This window comes from Varroa jacobsoni, unplaced genomic scaffold (genome assembly GCF_002532875.2).
Source record: "Varroa jacobsoni isolate VJ856 unplaced genomic scaffold, vjacob_1.0 scaffold_745, whole genome shotgun sequence".
Taxonomy (NCBI): domain Eukaryota; kingdom Metazoa; phylum Arthropoda; class Arachnida; order Mesostigmata; family Varroidae; genus Varroa; species Varroa jacobsoni.
The window spans coordinates 109,856-127,702 of record NW_019213647.1 but is presented as its reverse complement, the minus strand read 5'-3'; the positions used below and the strand labels follow the sequence as shown (position 1 = coordinate 127,702).

General features: G+C 37.9%; 2 protein-coding genes across 3 annotated transcripts in view; one reads left to right on the top strand and one right to left on the bottom strand.

Annotated features, from left to right (window-relative positions):
- The first annotated feature begins 163 nt into the window (after positions 1–163).
- RPA1 (replication protein A 70) lies at positions 164–6,513 on the top strand. The gene is made up of 9 exons (XM_022838111.2): positions 164–326; positions 769–816; positions 1,910–1,976; positions 2,365–2,467; positions 3,433–3,521; positions 3,894–4,231; positions 4,526–4,721; positions 4,956–5,755; positions 6,106–6,513. Exons 1-9 carry the CDS (start codon positions 282–284, stop codon positions 6,214–6,216), a joined length of 1,797 nt encoding a protein of 598 aa, XP_022693846.1. The 5' UTR covers positions 164–281; the 3' UTR covers positions 6,217–6,513.
- A 3,477-nt stretch (positions 6,514–9,990) lies between these two features.
- jef (major facilitator superfamily domain-containing protein 6 jef) overlaps positions 9,991–17,847 on the bottom strand; it is a 36,295-nt gene continuing 28,438 nt past the window's right edge. The window contains exons 9-10 of one of the 2 annotated variants that reach the window (XR_015312199.1): positions 14,414–17,830; positions 9,991–10,347 (exon numbers count right to left, since the gene is read on the bottom strand). Coding sequence is in view for 1 of the 2 variants with exons in the window: in XM_022838108.2 (XP_022693843.1) it covers positions 17,651–17,830 (180 nt within the window). In the remaining variant the exon portion in view is untranslated. Of the gene's footprint in view, positions 10,348–10,771; positions 17,831–17,847 lie in introns of those variants that run through there. The other variant, XM_022838108.2, reaches the window with a different exon arrangement.

Below are 17,847 nucleotides of genomic sequence, written 5' to 3'. Positions count from 1 at the left end.
CTGCGTATATTAGCAAAATAATGTATTGTGTAGTGTACTGATTGGAGAATTTCTCATAATTCGAGCAAGAATCAGAAGTTTATTAGTATCAATTTATAAAAACAACTCTCTTGTTTGGTTTACGCGGATCTAGATGCGCGCGAAAGAAAGTTGGATATCAACGGAGCTCAGTAGCAGACATCCTGTGGTACAATTTGAGAATTAGCTCCAAATCCCTGCTTCGACAAATTTATCCGAGGCGATCCGAATTGGAACGTAGAAGTTTCGGCGCTTGTGCAAAAATGGCTAACGATTTTGCGTCTATGATTACCTATGGCGCGCTGAAGGTATGTATACTTTCCACAAACCTATTCAACTTACCAGCAGAACGAGTCAGCTGAAAAACGCATTTAAGTTTTTTTAAGTATAAACGATAAGACCCCATCGGCGCCGATCTATTGTCATCCCAGCAATATAACAAAAGACTGTCTATATAAAGGTATAAGCTATGAACAAAATATTTATTGGTTGCATAATCTGCACGCTTTTAAAAAATACTCTGTTAAATTCCAAAAAGCAAGGATGCATTCGTGTAAAAGATCCTAATCCACAGTAGTGGCCATTAGGTGGGCCACTTGTATTTGGCGGCCAAGTCAGCATACCTAGAATTAAATGGGTTGTCTTATAGTCTTGCAAGAAAAATTGATCTCTGCTGTTGAATACCACAACTGTGTTTACGAAATACTCCGATGAATTAACTAACACCTTCTGTCTTATAATTTGTTTCAGCAAATGCGAAACGAGAACGACGGTTTGAAACCGATAGTACAGGTTATGGTAAGTATAGAAGAGGCAGTCTCTTTTGTTTAGTACGTTCTACCGAGATAAACAGTGGTTAAAATCAGACCATTGTGTATAGCGAGATAGCGTTCGACATTAACATTAGTAAGACTTGTTAAAACAAGAGGAAAATAAGTGTACATATAATTGAACTTTTAATAATAGTAATATTGAGGTTACATGCTTAATTTAAACTTGAATTTGCAGACATTTTAAGATAGCCATTGTAATACACAAAAGAACCATGACGATAGTTTCATGCAAACGAAATCTCAGAGGAGGCGCTATTAAGTTTAAGTCGTAACAACATTCCGAAGTAATAATCGACAAATTTTGCGCAAAGAGCTATCGTTCAAATGTGAAACAAACGTGTGATTCTATTATGAAAAGTAAAGCTAATAAGCGATGTGTAATGAGTTTCATAGAAACCAAAAGATGTTTTAGATAGCTTTCATAACTAAACCACGTCCGTTGCTTAAGTAGACATATTTTTCACATATTTTTCATACATGCGCCATAAGTCGCAGCACTTTTGGTTATCAAAACATACTCCTCCGTAGAACAACAGGTAGAGCATATTTGTATTGACACACAACATCTATGCAATATGTACAAAGATGTATACCTATCGTATATCTTGATCCAGATATACAATAAGTGTCCATACTTATCGAAGGTATCATGCGTTTCAGCATATGAACCGTCCTATTCGGCCTATTGGGCTAGTTCTATTGTTTAGATTCGTTGTACACTGAGACGAAAAATCTCCCAAGTGAAGCCAGCCCAGCTATAAATTTCGTGTATTACTGCCGATTCCTTACACCTTGAATCCATTTATTTTTACATGGTCATTTAGCCTGAACAAACTCAATTCGTCATCTAGGTTATTTAGCCTGAACAAATAATTGTTGGTTATTATTCTCTCGATAATAATGATTCTGTCGATTGGAGCAGATGCAAGATACTCCTGCTTCTAGACTCCAGAAATATCTTGATAATTTCTACGTATTCTGGAAAAGACCTATGCAGTTCGTACTTATACCGTTACTGTTACTACGTACTTATACTCATTACTGTTTGAAATGTACAGGAACTAAAACCAGTAAAGGAAAATAGATTGCGTGCATACCTGTGGGACGGTGTTGAAGACTTCAACTGTGAGTTACTAGTGCTACCAGCTAAAGTGTATTTTTAAATCTACAACTATTGTTATCGAAGGCACGTCTTGGTCAAACAAATGTTACCTGTAAGATTTTATTGGCAAGCATTGTGGGATCTTTTTGTATTAGATTTTTTTAAAATATTGATTACATCAAGGTAATTTTAGAGTAAAAAAAAACTACGGCCCAGGCAGCTACAATGTTTGCACTAGATAAAAATGTATATAAATCTAAAGTTGTTTAGATTAGACATAGTATAGGGACGTATTAACCTCATAAGAAGTAATAATTTAAATAATGTTATACATTAACACTAGTTTTAAAAGCCAATATATTTAAGTGTTTTTCCTACTTTCCGCTATTTATGCATGTACATGCATATTAGATGGTATGATCTCATCACAAGCCGTTCCGCATGTGGAGGATAAGCTAAAACCATTTTGCCTCATTCGCGTAAACAACTACAGCGTCACGAACACAAATAACAGGTAATTTTCGCACTCGGCAGACTCTTCCACAAAGTCGTTAAAGTAAGTTAAAGTTCCCGATAGATGTTATGTTACTTACGAAGATATACGCTGCTTTTCCCAGAAGTATGAGTCATGCCTTGAAACATGTTATCACTGGGGTATAATCTGAGAAAGTGCGTTTGAGATGATGCAATTTTCGCCTTTCTGAGGATCAAGTGTTACCAAACAAGAAAGTGATTTTGAACCAGTACAAAAACTTTGGAAGAATAAAATTCAGCTTCTCTAGCCATGTTGACTACCGTATCTATATTGGAGCGTTAAAGCTTGCGTCTGTGGATCCACTATAGCACTACGTTTTACAATTATGGAGCATTCGCAGTGGGCAATATATTAATCTATATGCATTTGTTTATAAACCTCTGTCGTTCTGTTGTATACTTCGCCTCGGGTCTATTCTAGGCTAGTATTTTGGCTGGTGTGAATGCATGTGTGGAAGGTACATCACTACAGAACAGCTGGTTTCTCTTTAATATATGGAAGTATGAGGATCATTACACGATTTGTTTTGGGGTATCTAGTGAAAACGATAGATTGTTGTCTTCAAGAGACCTGCAAGACCATGTTCTGGCAGATTAGGACACTTATCCTATCGAATAGGTTAGTATCGATTTTTTGGGCAATCTGTGGTGAATTTCTGCAAAATAGATCACATTTAGAAGCTGAAGACAAAATCGGAGTTTATTTTTTACCAAGTTTTGAGGTTTGCGGGTTAGTTAAGCATGGTCTGTTGGTTGTAACAAAATCTGATACCTGTCAATCGATCATTCGTACTGTACACACTCCATTTAAATTTAGTTGGCAAAAGGATGACACACATTGGTACATATATGATTTGGATATTTCGTTATTTCTAACCACCCAGTATTGTTCCGCAGTATTGTATAACGTTTACGTTGTGTTTTTGCGGATCTTATTGAACACAGGTCAATTATAATCATTATGAGCTGTGACGTTGTGGCAGAAGCTGCTGACGTCAAGGCAAAGGTGATCTTCACGGAAAATCAACGTAAAGGTGCGTATATGCAGAGTAAACGAATACAAAGTTTTTGCTACTTCAGTTATCCCTCTATCTGTAGCTTAAAATAAGTTTATGTTCATATTTATCTAGTGAAGCACAGAACAAGATCGGTGTCTTCTTGTTTCTTACACTAGAATAAGGTCTTGGGTAGTCGTCAATTAAATTTTATCAACACCGCTTTCCGATCCAACTAAATATATCTCAAGCTGACATCAATTTATTGTGAGGCACATTTATATTAGGATAATATAAAATTTATTCTGGTGTATAAGCACTGCTCCTTTGATTTTGACAAGTAGTCTAATATGCTTCCACACAGGTCATCATTCTCTGTTTGACATTAAGTTTGCTGGTTTGGCACTACAGCTTTTACAGAGAAGGGAAACATTAGCCAGGAAGTTGGAAACAGCGTATCAAATATAAAGACACCGACAAAGCCAAACCGGCCACTCGGCATGACCAACGGAACCCCGCGCACGCCCTTCAGTACTGCTACAATGCCGATTTCGTCCCTCAATCCGTACCAGAGCCGCGTCACTATCCGCGGTCGCGTGTCAAGTAAGAGCGATATCAAAACCTGGTCGAAAGCATCCGGCCAGGGGAAACTGTTTACATTTGAAGTCTTCGATGATTCCGGTGAAATACGAGTGACGGCGTTTAACGAGCAAGCGGACAAATTCTTCGAGTTGATACAACCAAAGCAGGTGAGTACCAACCATTCCGAAAACAAATTTCTGAGCACAGAATACCTTGTGCGAACAGGTATAGAATCATCGACTATTTTAATAAAAATAGGAATATTTTATTTATATTAAAACTCTAAATTAATAACAGCGATAGCCCGAAACTTATCTGCGGTGGCTCAAGGGATTAAGTTTCCCGCTGCGAAGTTGCGGGGCAAGTGGTTCGATTTTAGTCTGTGATTCCCATGTTAGAGTGGATGTAGAAGAGAAATAGAAATGTTTACTTTTTCTTTTTAATGAATCATCGCTTTTTAGGTGTACTTCATTTCTGGTTTTCAATGCAAGGCTGTCAACAAAACTTTCCGCGTGAATAACAATGAGTATGAGCTCACCCTAGGGAAATTCGCCAACGTTGTACTATGCACAGAAGATTGCGGTGACGTACCCGAGCAAACGTACGTTTTCGTGAAGATTGCTGAAATCGAAGACTCACCGACAGATCAGTTAGTTGGTGAGTTCAGTCGAGCGTTTAACGTACCGTTTGTTCTGTTCATAACTGCGCAGAATCAGTTGTGACAGCAAATGCAGGTGGCTTGGTTCGTTTTCATCAAGCTATTTGCTTTTTCAGACATAAAATTAAATTAGTCTTATTATATATATATATTATATATATAGGAAGAGGGAGAGAGAGAATGAAAGTCTCTTTGATCTCGCTCTCTGAAGGCTTTTGCTATTCTTCATTCAGATGTTTGCGCAGTTGTGAAGAGCTTCGGAGAGCCACAGACGTTCAACAGGCGAACAGATGGAAGGCCCATAACGAAGCGGGAAGTGATGATTGTAGACGATTCGAATAAGTCCATTGCTCTGACTTTATGGAATGATTCGGCTGTCAACTTCCAAGCTGAAAATAACCCAGTGATCCTGGTAACGAAGGCTCGAATCACCGAATTTAACGGTTCGGTGTCAATTACAACTGGGCAGACTTCATCGCTAGAATTGAACCCGAACCTGGACCGTTCCAAAGAACTACAATTGTGGTGGCGCGCCGAAGGCTGCAAGAGCGACTTCGAATCTATTCGTGGCTCGGGTGCCGGCTTCGACTATGCACAGGAATGGATGGACTTTGAGCTGATGACCCGTAAGGGTGAAGCTTTCGATATCTCTGACAAGCCTATGTACGTGTGGAATCGTGCCACCATCACAATGTTCAATAAAGATAACGCTTTGTACAAGGCTTGTGCAGCTGATAATTGCATGAAAAAGGTGCAGGATCAAGGCGACGGGCTGTACCTGTGCGAAAAGTGCGGAGGTCAGCCCAGCCGAAACTTCAAATGGAGAATGTTGCTTAAGATCGTAGTGTCAGATGCTACCAGGCAGTCGTGGGCTACGGCGTTCAATGAAAAGGCTGAGCAGATACTCGGCGTGACGGCTGCTACTCTTGGCAAGTACAATGAGGATGATCCGGAAGGTATGGACAAAATTTTTGCTGACGCTATGTTCAAGGGATTCCATATGAAGTTCCGTGGCAAGATGGAGGTGTTTCAGGTAGGTGCAATTACTGCCTTTCAGTAAACAGTAATAGATCGCACTTCAATTTGGACAGTGTCATTAATAACTAAGCATTCTTCGATCTTTGAAACATGACATTCTAGCGGTATAGGGCAGTTAGGACAGCTGTTGCGATTTGCATAAAATATGATTCTCTTATTTACACATTTGATTTTCAGGCATGTCCTACTATACATTAAATTTATGTGTAGAAAAATAGCATCTGTCAAAACATTTGAAAGTGGATATTGCCGTTGTGCAAACCACGCTGCAAACAAAGTATTTATTAAATTAAAGCAGATACGTTATATCTACCAAATTTCAAACATCTGAGTTTTATGTTCTAGGAGGAGCGTCGATTCCAGTTAGCTGTCGTTGATGCCAAAGAAGTGAGGGTGGTGGACGACTGTAAACATCTTATCAAGGAGATTGAATCCTTAGGAAAGTTGTTAGATTAGTTATAATGATGCAGGCATTCCATTCTGCATAGATGGAAATACTTTTAAATTCTATTCTGTCAAGTGATTTGCATAGATCGGATCTAGCCAGATCTAGCTTGAATCCCATAATATGTTAGTCGTTACACAAAAAAGAACGAGTCGTTTTGAAGGCTCAGCATAATCTCACATAGATGTCGCAGCACATGAGATAAATCATGTTTATGTTCTCTAGAATATGCTCACACAGAGCTCGATTATTATGTTATATTCAGATACCTATAAATATATCCGATGTATACACACATATGCTTTTAAGCAAGGTTTTCTTAATCTAGATAAAATTCTAAATCTAGATAATACTATAGCGTTTAAGAAATGTCTTGTATCCTAAATCTGGTCGCTTTATACCATCATGGGTGCTCTGAGAGCAAAGATCTTTATAATGCTGTTGCAGCATGGTGGCAAAATTGTTTACAGGTTTTTTAAATTAATATATTTGCTTTAATACAGAAATATAATATATTAATATGTTAAAAGAAGTTAGTGAAGTTTTCTTGCAAACGCTGAATCTAAACAATGAATTGTTGGCGCATTTCATTTAATAACAATGCATGTTAAGCATAGTGAGTTTCTCGCTTTCTGGTTATTTTTGCCAATTTTTGGGTTGTTCTCTAGTGTTTACTTCGTCAGAAACGGTGTATAGCTTCTCGGCTTATTATTTACTACGTTTGTTATTATATCTTAACAAAAGGAAACACTTTAAAAACTTTAACGACATACAGACTAACATGCTAACGGCAGAGCTGACTCGGAATGTGAGAATACACGTCAGAATAACGTCCAGGTTACGTTGAAATGATTATTGATTGAGTCTGTATTCAATGCGCGGTTTATAATAAGCAGCTGCCTAAACAAAATTTGAAAACATGCTAACTGTGAAAACACTACCTAAAATGAGTCAAGTTTAGGTCTGTTCAAAAGCTGGCACCAGCAGATGGCTTAACCATCCGAAGTCGGCTTACGTATATGATACTTACCGTTGTACTTTCCTGAGATGTTTCTTCAGAATTGTTGAGGCTTTTCGCCGTTAGTGATATTGGACCTTTTTATCATATTGGGCGTGAATTCAATAGAACGCATGCCAAAGACCACGCCAATGGGGGGGACTATTGAGCAACAATACGACGTTGTTGCTCAGTTTTTGATCTCAGCTCAATCACGTTATTTATGCCCATACGTTCGGACTTACTACTACTATGTGTTACTACTAATGTCCTTGCTCTTACTACTGAATCGCATCATCACCCAAAATAAATTTTGTGTTACGTAATTGTTTTTCCATCTGGGTACTTTAACTTCTGTACTTAGCAGTGGAGAGGTCCCACAAAAAACCTTGAAGCAGAATCTGAATATTTAGCCAGTTTTAATTACATGTAACTTAAAGGCCGCAGTTCTTACTACATTATGGACTTGCGTAGAACTCAGCTATCAAAATTGAATAAATTAGTTGCATTGACCTACTTTGTGGGTTCTATCTAGATTCTATAATTTATTATCTAAACGTTGTTGGAGTATGAAGCATATTCTATTCAGATGATATAAAATCAGTAAGCTTCTATGCTAAAGCATACACTAGACCTATTTTATTAGTTTGTTAGGATTTTATAGATTTTCACTTCGTGTGCTACACGGAGTTGTCATTAACACAGTCTTGATTGCTTAAACATATTGATGCAGGAGATAGGGTAAGGCTATTACAAAATTAGCTAAATTCAGTAACCCCACAGAACAATATTTTTTTTAGAACAGTTTTTAGCAATTGCTAAAAATCGCGATGCCAAAATCCTCGGTTTTTGTTGGTCCTCCACTTTACAATTAATAATCTAAGTATAAAACAAGCAGCGCAAAATTAAAGACGGATGATTACTTGTAATAGCATCCATGTGTTAAATAGCTATATTGCTGGCAAACCATTTTGTTACAATATATATATATATATAGCAGAGGGGAGACCTCTCGCAAAGAGCCAAATCATCACTAGGTTTGTTGACATTTCACTATTGTTTTGTGGGTATTACCGATAAAGAATGCAATATATTAAAGCGCTTCAATTTTTTTCCGTACTGTTAGGCGACGCAATTGATCCCTAATGAATGTTCCAAATCTCGTTCGAGGCTCACAGCTCATGTATTAAAGGCTATAATAAACATTTATCTAATTATTCAGGCTTGATCAAACCGATCTAGTTGCGAGCAGGGTCTAGATTATTATAATTATTGCGCTATTTTTTCACTGATATTATAGAGTATTTGCTAATTGTTGATTTTTTTTCCAATACCAGACATACATATCTGCGCCTTTCAATAGCAAAGTTTGTTTTACTTTAAGCAAAAAACCGAAGCTGGCGTCTGTGCTTTTTATGTCCTTTCTTCCCGTCCTAAGGGTGCTGTATTCCGCGCAAAGAAAGTAAGAGAGGACAAAAAGAAGAAATCCGGCCTGCAAACAGCAGTACAATTCCATGACTTAACTGAGATTGTGCCTGTTGTGATTAATTTGAGTTCTCTGTTGACTACCGGGTTCAGAAATAAAATTGAAGTAATTGTGTTTTAATTTTAACAGCAGTGTACCTTATATTGTGTATCTATTTAGTGTCGCTTACTTAGTTGATGTTCCTTGGTGGGTTGGAATGGTCTGCATTAGCTTATCATAGCATCAGTTAAAAATATAGACAAATATATAATGCGTAATGAAATGTGGAAAACATAAAAATTCATATAAATAATTGATAAAAACAGCAAGGTAGAGATCGTTCATGTCCGATTCACGCAAGCACCTACTGAGCGGACAATGCATTTAACGAAGCATCTTCAGACGGGTTGTATTAAAGCTAAAGATAATCCTGAAGGGGAAAATTAACGGGCTACTTAAAAAAAATTTCAGCCTGTTGAGTCAGTTTGCCAAATCTAAACTTTAATAGACGATTTAATTTTGAAAAAAATTATAGATTTTTGTAGAAGTTTTCTGTAAGAATATTCGGAAAAGTAAAAAAAAAAACTTTTTGATTCCATAAATTCATAAAAATTCCATTTTATGGAATGTCGCAAAAGATCAAAGCTTCTCTCAGCGCCAGGCATTGAATAAAGCAATTGGATAGGCAAGTATAAAAGGCATTTGGTGAAGCAAAACCGTATTTGCGATTAGCATGACTCTCTAAAATTTGACATTATGGAAAAGTGGTCCCATCATTAGCAAGAAGTCACCATTTTTCTCCCACTTGAGTGGAAAGCTATAGAAGTTCTCTATTCCTAATCTAACCTACAAGAACCTAATAAACCTATAAGATAATAAACTTCTTTAACGGTGCGCCACATCGCATATGGCTATGCGATTGCAGAGGAAGTAGAAACAGATTTCATCATAGTACGACAGAAAATGCCTAACAGATTAAACCACTATGGACTTCGGACTTAATCGACGCCATGCCCAAGTGCATTTCGTGTGGTCCTTCTACCGTGGCAGTGAACTAAAGAATATCATTAGGGTATGGCTGCCACGTCACTGATTATTTTGTTTAGAAGAACCTTAGGTCGCAAGAAGCTAAACAAAAACCGCTAATTCAGAACAAACTGGACCTTAACTACTACCGAATCCTCTTAAAGATAAAGCAGCAGATATTCGTCGATTGCTTTCAGTCGAGAAAATAGTTGTTTCGAATGCGAAATGCGAAAACGAACCACAGCACACGATTCAAAATATACGTCTGTTGTAATTAAAGCCAATTTCCAGGCAATGTTCATGTCCAAGGAAGTTTATCTTTGTTTTCTGCAAAATGTTGCGTGACTGTGGGTGGATACGTGTCTATAAGACAGCCACACATTTTTCAACATTATAGTGCATTGACTCACACAAGCCGGTTAGTGCAGGCATGACATCCTGGGAATCAGAGCGGAAATGTCTTAAATGACCACCAAAGAGTCTGCATTTAAATTTATTGAATGTAATGAAGCGTTATTGAGCGGCAGCTTAGTATGCGGAAACGTCGATTTGTCGTAACGATGTCGATTTAGCCAGTCGTGCCTTTATCAAGACAGATCAGAGGCAGGAAAATCGTAAAACGTGCTTGCGACTGATTTAGACGCCGAATTAAAGCTGCAACAGAAGTGCATAAAGGTTAGATCGAATAAGCGTGACCCTCAGGAAGGACGCTTTTAACTTCGCAAAATAATTCATTAAATTAGATCAGCGTTTATTTAAATACAGTGTTAGAAGCAACTTGAAAGAAAAAATCTTAACCGATTACATGGTGCACTGATAAAACAAATTGATCAACCTTAGGTTGAACCACAGAACATCTTTCGACCTAGAATCTATTGTATTGTTTTAGAGGAAAAACTCAAATTTCCTTATTTATCGACCTTTTTTATTGTTGGGTTGCTTTGTGTGTTGGCATTGTTGTATATCATCGAAATCAGCTGCTCGTTCTTCCGCACTTCAAGATTATTCATCGATCCAATCTTTGTTGGATTTTTTTTTCTCACTTGCTCTATAATACCTTCGTATACTGCCTATGTTACTTTTCGTTTGACACTCATAATTTTTTTACTCAGAGTCTCTGCGTACAATTCCTTACTTTTTTTTTCTTTTTTCTTAGCTTTTCGTTTTATTCCACCGTAGTTTCCCTACTAATGTAGTTTTGCTTCCGTATGTCTTTGTCTTTCATGATATCTCTTTCATGGTTACGTTGCATTTGTCATAGTTTCCTCGTATTCTTTAACCATCTTCGTTATCAGTATTAGGTTTTTTTTCTATCATCATAATCAGCATTATTATTATTATTACCATTAACATGATCAATATTTATTTGTATCGTACCGTTCGTAATCGTATGTTCTGTTTTTATTTTTAGTGGTCTTTCGTTCCATCATTTCTTTTTATGTGCTCATTCTCTCGTATACTTACTCTTCGATCTCTACACTCACTCTAAATCTACAGAACTATATTAATAACAACAGTAATAGTAATAATAATGGTCATCATAAGCAATATACTTATCATTTCATTATACCCATGACCGTACCCAGTTCGCGTAGTCGTGTTTTATAGTTCACTGTAGCTAATGTATGATTTCGCCTCTGCGTATGTAAACTTGAATGCTAGCATTGCAATAAACCTTTCTACCGAATGTGAGAGCGAAAAAAGGAATATCCTTTAGTTCGATAACAATAACAGCCTTGCTAGTCTCTATCGCCTTCTTCAAATGACTCTATTTTACCTCTAGTGCTTCACTATGGCACTCAATCGTCATAACAGCCATAAGGCTATCGTTGGGTTCTAATTCACTGCTATCAAGAGCAAAAAACAACTTATATGTAACGGCAGACAAAATGAGCAGGGTTACCACTGTTATGGGTCAAGGATATGACAAGAATCAGGCTTCATATAGTTACTAAAATGTATGTCTGTCTGCTTGCGTGTACCAGTGAATACATCTAGTCTGTACATTGACCGTGTTGTAATGTCCTCATCAAAGTTAGATCTGTGTGTATGTATACTCCTCGACTGAACGAATCAATATTGTCACCGTCTGCGTTATACTACTATGTCACTTGGTCGTTAGTCAGTTGAGGCTATATTTATGTAGAAAAAATGACCTAAATCTATCGATTCCATTTTTGGTTAGTAAACAAAGATACTATGCTAATTTGGTTTCTAGAGCAAGGTCAACGTGTGTGAAGCCGCGTACCTAAGATAATCGAAGACTGCTTTCACTATTGATCGAGTAAAGTAAAATTGAAGTTATACTTAGGTAAATGTATCTCTGCCTCATGCTACTTACTTCCGTCTACTGACTTCATGGGGTTGATTTCGTCGTAAATGTTATTATATATAATGCGTTCAGCGTGCTTGTCATTGAGGATCAGTGTTAGGACGCCCTATATGTCGGTATAATTTGTTCTCCCTGTTCGTACCCTTGTGACATTCTGCATTGCCCTTCATCCAGGAATGTCCTAATTTTCGTTACGTGCAACTTCGCTTAGCTACTCCCTGGTGTCCGCGTACCATGTTTGAGTCAATTACCTCGTCGATTTTATTCGGACAACACTCAATATTTTTCTGGTTACAATGGCCCTCTGAGGTTGCTCAGCTAAGCATAAGCAAATTGGTGGCCATCCCAAATTGCATTTGTTTTTTTTTCTGCTGTTTTTTTTTTTTTCGCTGAGTTAACCACACTGTTAGCCTCGGCTTCGTCCCGTGGCGTATTCTCTAAAGCAACTAGGTGTCACCTGACTAGTGCGTATAGCTATTATTATTATACCCGCATCTTCCGCTAGTAACTTATGCTGTGTTTCATTTAATGTCTATATTCGCCTTCTAAGCTGATGCGTCCCCGCTTAGCCTCATTGGACTTTTCAGCCGTGTACCTCCGCACTATTACGTTAGCTCTATATAGTATTATTATTAAACCGTCCATATTCCCTTTCGTCAATCCTTATTACAGGTGGGTAAGACGATGAACGTTTCTTGTGTGAGTAGTTGCTATTACTTTCACTGCGTCCTCGAAGCTTTACGATTTTATACCTCTTTCATATCACCAAAATGGCATATCAGTATTTACGGTTATATATGTATATGTAATGTATAGTATATATTAGATATGTTTCGGAAAAATGGAAATTTCTAGACTAAATATTGTTCTCGATAGGTCGAATCAATCGACGCATGATCACGAGAGAGGTATTTGGTACTCAACACTTTGATCAAGGATAGTGGGACCCTTTACATCCATTGACTCATCGGCATCTCCAGAATGAACTATTAATTAAAACATGGTCGGCTAACATAGTCTGATAGAACAGCTTAACGTTTATGCTTAGTTGTAATTGGCTTGCAGATCTGCATCGACCCTCCATCGAAGGATGCTTGTTGATCCTTAGTGGGCCTAGGATACACCACATTTGTATTTTTATTGTCGTCTGCTGGGACACTGTTACGAGTTTTGTTTTATACAATTGTATTTTTCGCTTTTTCTCTAATTTCCCGCGAAAGGTATGTATGTTCCCGTTTTGCGGTTCCTCTTTATTTGCGTCAGTGGTTATGCTGGGGCTTCAATAAGTGTTTTTACTGAAAAAGTATTTTCTTTGTCATTTTTCTTGTTACTCACGGGGTAAGTGTGCATTTATTCAACGAGTATTGACTGTTATGCTGAAATCGTTATGTCGCAGTCAGCCTCCCGTTCATTTATCCAAGTTATATATCCATTCGTTTGAGGCAATAATACTTCTATATCTCATGCTTCGAACTGTTATATTGTTGACATAGAACACTATGTTTGTCGTCGATTTTTAGCCACGTTAGTATGTGATACTTTGCAGAAGATACCCGCATCGCATCACTAACTCGCGCTATTTTAGGTTGATAAAACAACCCGTCACAATTGAAGCATAATATATATATATATATATATATATATATATTATGTGGGTATTAATTAAGCAAATTATTGTTTTCCGTGAATTGTTGATAGGTCGTGGCAACTTGTTCTCGGTATAATCACCTATCATGTTTTCTTATTTTGTTGTTATTACTATTATTCATGTGTATAATTTTTATAATTGTGGTCAGGCTTGTATACTGTTCTCACTTGCGTCTGGTGTATGTTGAATACTATGTATATAGGTTTGCTATTGGTTCAGTTTGCCCATTTTATATACCGCTTGCTGAGTGACTTTCCATAAATGCTGCGATCCTTCCACAATCGGTCAGCCGGGACATCCAGTCTGGGCGTCTGCTTGTCTACGTAAATTTTATGACTTGCATGAAACCTTTCTTTTTGGAGCTAATGCAGGATAAGTTCACATGTGACTAGCATATTTACCGTTCACTGAAGCTGTGTCGTGATCACGGTAGACTTATTTTCTATCATAAGAATCATTAGTATGAGGCATTCATGCTAGAATGATTCACACTCATGTTCAGAGTTGTTTGTGACCTTTTCCTGCTTTTTGTATCTTCTTCGTCTTGTTTCAATGAAATTTTGCCGTCTCATTGTCAACACGTTGAAGGTTGTGGCGAAAATCGTCTACGACATACTATTATTATAGTACTATTATTATAGTATACTATCTTTAATATTTTCATTGTTATACAATCACTATAAATATGGCTTTTCTTTGAGGTAAAATCTCACTAATTCGAGCACGATAACATCACCTACCGCTGTGTTCCTGTGTGTTGACAACTTTTTTGCAGCTTAAGTTCCAGCAGTGCTCTTCCACTCATCGTCGTTGTTCGCTACGTGATCGCATCCACCAGCTTCTTCTCGTCTTGGTGTGCAGCCTCACCGCGATACTTGTACCGCGCGACACAAAGTATCGCAGCGTCCCGTCTTAGGGACTTGATAATTGCACGTTGCACATTACCTCTTCAAATTTCTCCCCGTTATGAAATCTGTCATCGAAGCGGTACGTCGCAGTATTATATTGTTTCTCTCGTCACTACGAACAAGCATTACTACAATACCTTTTCGTCTGTTTCGTGTCTGGTAAATGTCGTATAATAAATAGTGTACTTTACTTTACTTCAATCGATTACTTTTGTCTGCTGCCAGCGTTTGTTGTCTCACGGTTGAGTGTTTGTTTGCTATGTGTGTATGTCTATGGCCTGTTGTTGATGCTGTTTTTGGATACTTTCGCTACGCTAGTCGACCGTTGCCTTGAGCATACTATTCGTTCATTTCTACGCGTATTTGCTAGTTGTTTGGCAATATATCCAAATCATACGCAGAACATGATCGGAACAATGTAATTGGCTAGCTGAGAGAGTGAGCGGGCCGATGGGGAGCCTGATCAGTTCTCACCATTCAGACGCCCCGTCCATTCCCGGTCTATAGGCATCACTTTGTCATTAATATTTACTCATAATCGATTAAGCAAAGTTTCAAAGTTTATTTGTAAAAGACTTAATAAAAATTTTGCCGTATTTAATAAAAATCTCCTTGTCTTTCAAATAACAAAATGCAAAGTTCAAACGGATCTCTGTCGGCGTACACTGTACAACATGGTACTGTTGATAGTTGAAATGAAATTTATGGTCTTCATGAAGTTCATATCTATGTTAATAACTTGTTAATAATTGTCACAATGACGATTTTTCATTTCAGCGAATAGTAAGAGTATTTTCTATGCCCACCTTCTTTCTTTTATATATGTGTATATATATATATATATATATATATATATATATATATATATATGTGTATATATATATATGTGTGTATATATATATATATATATATATATATACATATATCTGCAGACGTACGACGTGCTCTCTTCATCGTATGTATCGATCTGTAGAATGTTGTCTCATAATGCATGTAAACAATAATAATAATGAACGTAAATGATACTACTGGGTCTCTTGTTCTCCAGTACCATAGAACTTGTAGAAGCAATGACAAGAATCGCAATGTGTTCTTTCGTACGTATGTACATGTACATATATACATATATATATAAGCGATGCGCCACCCACTTGCGCGAGAAGGTTAATGCTGCTGGATGATATCATATGAAACAATAAATATCATCACAAGGCAACATCGATTCTTCGAATCTCTGTGTTTGCGCTCAGAGTAAGAGTTTATTGTGTATTAGATTATCAATATTCTATGAATGCTCGGTGCTTTAGTTGTAGCGGCTGCCCCTGTGGGCCCATGTTCAACATTTGTATACTTAGATTTGTTGCAACGGATAATGTAGGTAGCGTCGTCGCTCCCAGCTGGTGGGCAAATACCCTGATTTCACAGCAAGCGTATATTTTGCTTATCGCATTTTCAATAACAATCGTTTTTGCCCACAGGTGACAGAGCAAATGATATGACGTTTAATAAACATGATACGATTTGCGTACGTTAATTTGTTTCGTATGTATTACATGAAGCCGGATAGTGCTGTTTACTCGTGTTTTGGTTTGCAGAGATCTTTTTTTTTTACAAAAATTATTTGCGTAGACGTTTATAAGCGAGAGAGTATCACCATTGACAGGGATGACTAGAAATCCGTCGAGTACGTGCTACGTAAGCTGGCAATGGATAGATCCCGACTATCTTGCCATAACAGTAGTACTGGCCCCAGTTGATAGCATGCGTAATAATATAAACCGTTGCTGTGGCTTATCTTGGTTCAGGTGCTTCAAGAAAAACTTGACGACGCGCTGAACCTTTACCTGGGATGTAGGATATTTTTTAAAAGCGTCTTTTATTGCGTCCATGCGAATGCGTAGGACTGTGTTTCTAGCATTTAACCACTAAGACAGAATCAATCTATCTCTCATGTTCGCCTTTTTTGTGTAAATCTCACGTTTGTTAACACGAAATCTGGCGAACGTATCTGCTGCTCGGTAATCAATTAGAAGGTTGGCAATTAAGGACTGAGAAAATATTAGGGACCACGGCGTTAAGGGTGAATATGTTACTTTTCCGTTATTGTATATATGTTTAGTTTCTCAATAGAATGGACAACAAAGAAACGGTTTTTTTTTAATATTATTTTTTCGACTAGGCCCATTTCTGGCTATCTAGCCATAAATATAGCCGCTTCATTTGTGATCCACTGGATCTAGTTGGGCAACCGCAAACTCACAAATGTATCTTCGTTGCGTTGTAGTTTATTTCGAATGACTATTCATTTATACTCACGTGGTAACTTATTCATTTTTTAACTTACTACTTTCTGACTTCCGTAAAATATGGTTGAGTTGAATCGCCACTTGAAATGAAAACCATTCAAGTGTTACCTATGCGGATCCTGAATTTTAATGACTCCTGATTAGTTTACCCTATTACTGGGCGTAAATAGTTATCGATTTTGAGATCGTTTTCTATATTATTTAAGCCTTTATTGGCTATTTACCCGTTCCTTTCCGGTTTCGTCGGCTAATCAAAACGGGATCCTTACACAGCTCGAAACCTTCACACGACTGTCAACAATGAATATGTTCTGTCTTTGGGCAATGGCGTAAAAAGCCACAAGGAATTGCCTGATTGATCCAGCGACCGGCTGACTCTGGATCGGCTACCTATTGCAGGTTCCTCTTCAGCGCTATCGGACTGTCTGGTGACAGTCGATAAACGTCGTGCATCTTTTTTATGCGCACGTTATATCTCGATTCAGTTGTTCGAAGTTTCGGGAGTGCTGGGAATCTGCTATGTTTATTGTAATTCTTTCGTCCTGCTAATTAACGACGCAGTGTCGCAGCGCCGAATCGCTCGCAGTGACGGATCCTCTGTGACGGTGTGCCGCGAAACAGCGAGATCATGTGTTACGAAAATCAAATTTGATGTCGTTTCATTCATCCCTCACTAATAGATCCGATATTCGTTGAGTCGTTAAGGATACTGCTTATTTGTATTATGTTGTCTTGGGTTGACTTATTCTAGCTTGCGCGGCGCTTAGGGCACGGCAAGGTAACCGCCCTGAGTATTAGTCGGTACCCCTTGGGTGGACATCTGGGGCATACCCTGATTGGTAAGGCTTAGATTTTGTTTAGAAAGAGATCTGGCCATTGGACTGGTGGGTACTCCGTGGGGAGCAAGATGGGCAGCGGCGCCTGCTGCTGAATCAGCTGCAACCTATCGTGGTAAAATAA

What these genes read in the sequence shown, in the direction of transcription:
- RPA1 (XM_022838111.2), top strand. Translation starts at nt 282, where the DNA reads ATGGCTAACGATTTTGCGTCTATGATTACCTATGGCGCGCTGAAG. An exon ending in CACGGAAAATCAACGTAAAG is followed by an intron (nt 3,522 to 3,893) that starts GTGCGTATATGC and finishes TTGGCACTACAG; the next exon opens with CTTTTACAGAGAAGGGAAAC. An exon ending in ACCGACAGATCAGTTAGTTG is followed by an intron (nt 4,722 to 4,955) that starts GTGAGTTCAGTC and finishes TTCTTCATTCAG; the next exon opens with ATGTTTGCGCAGTTGTGAAG.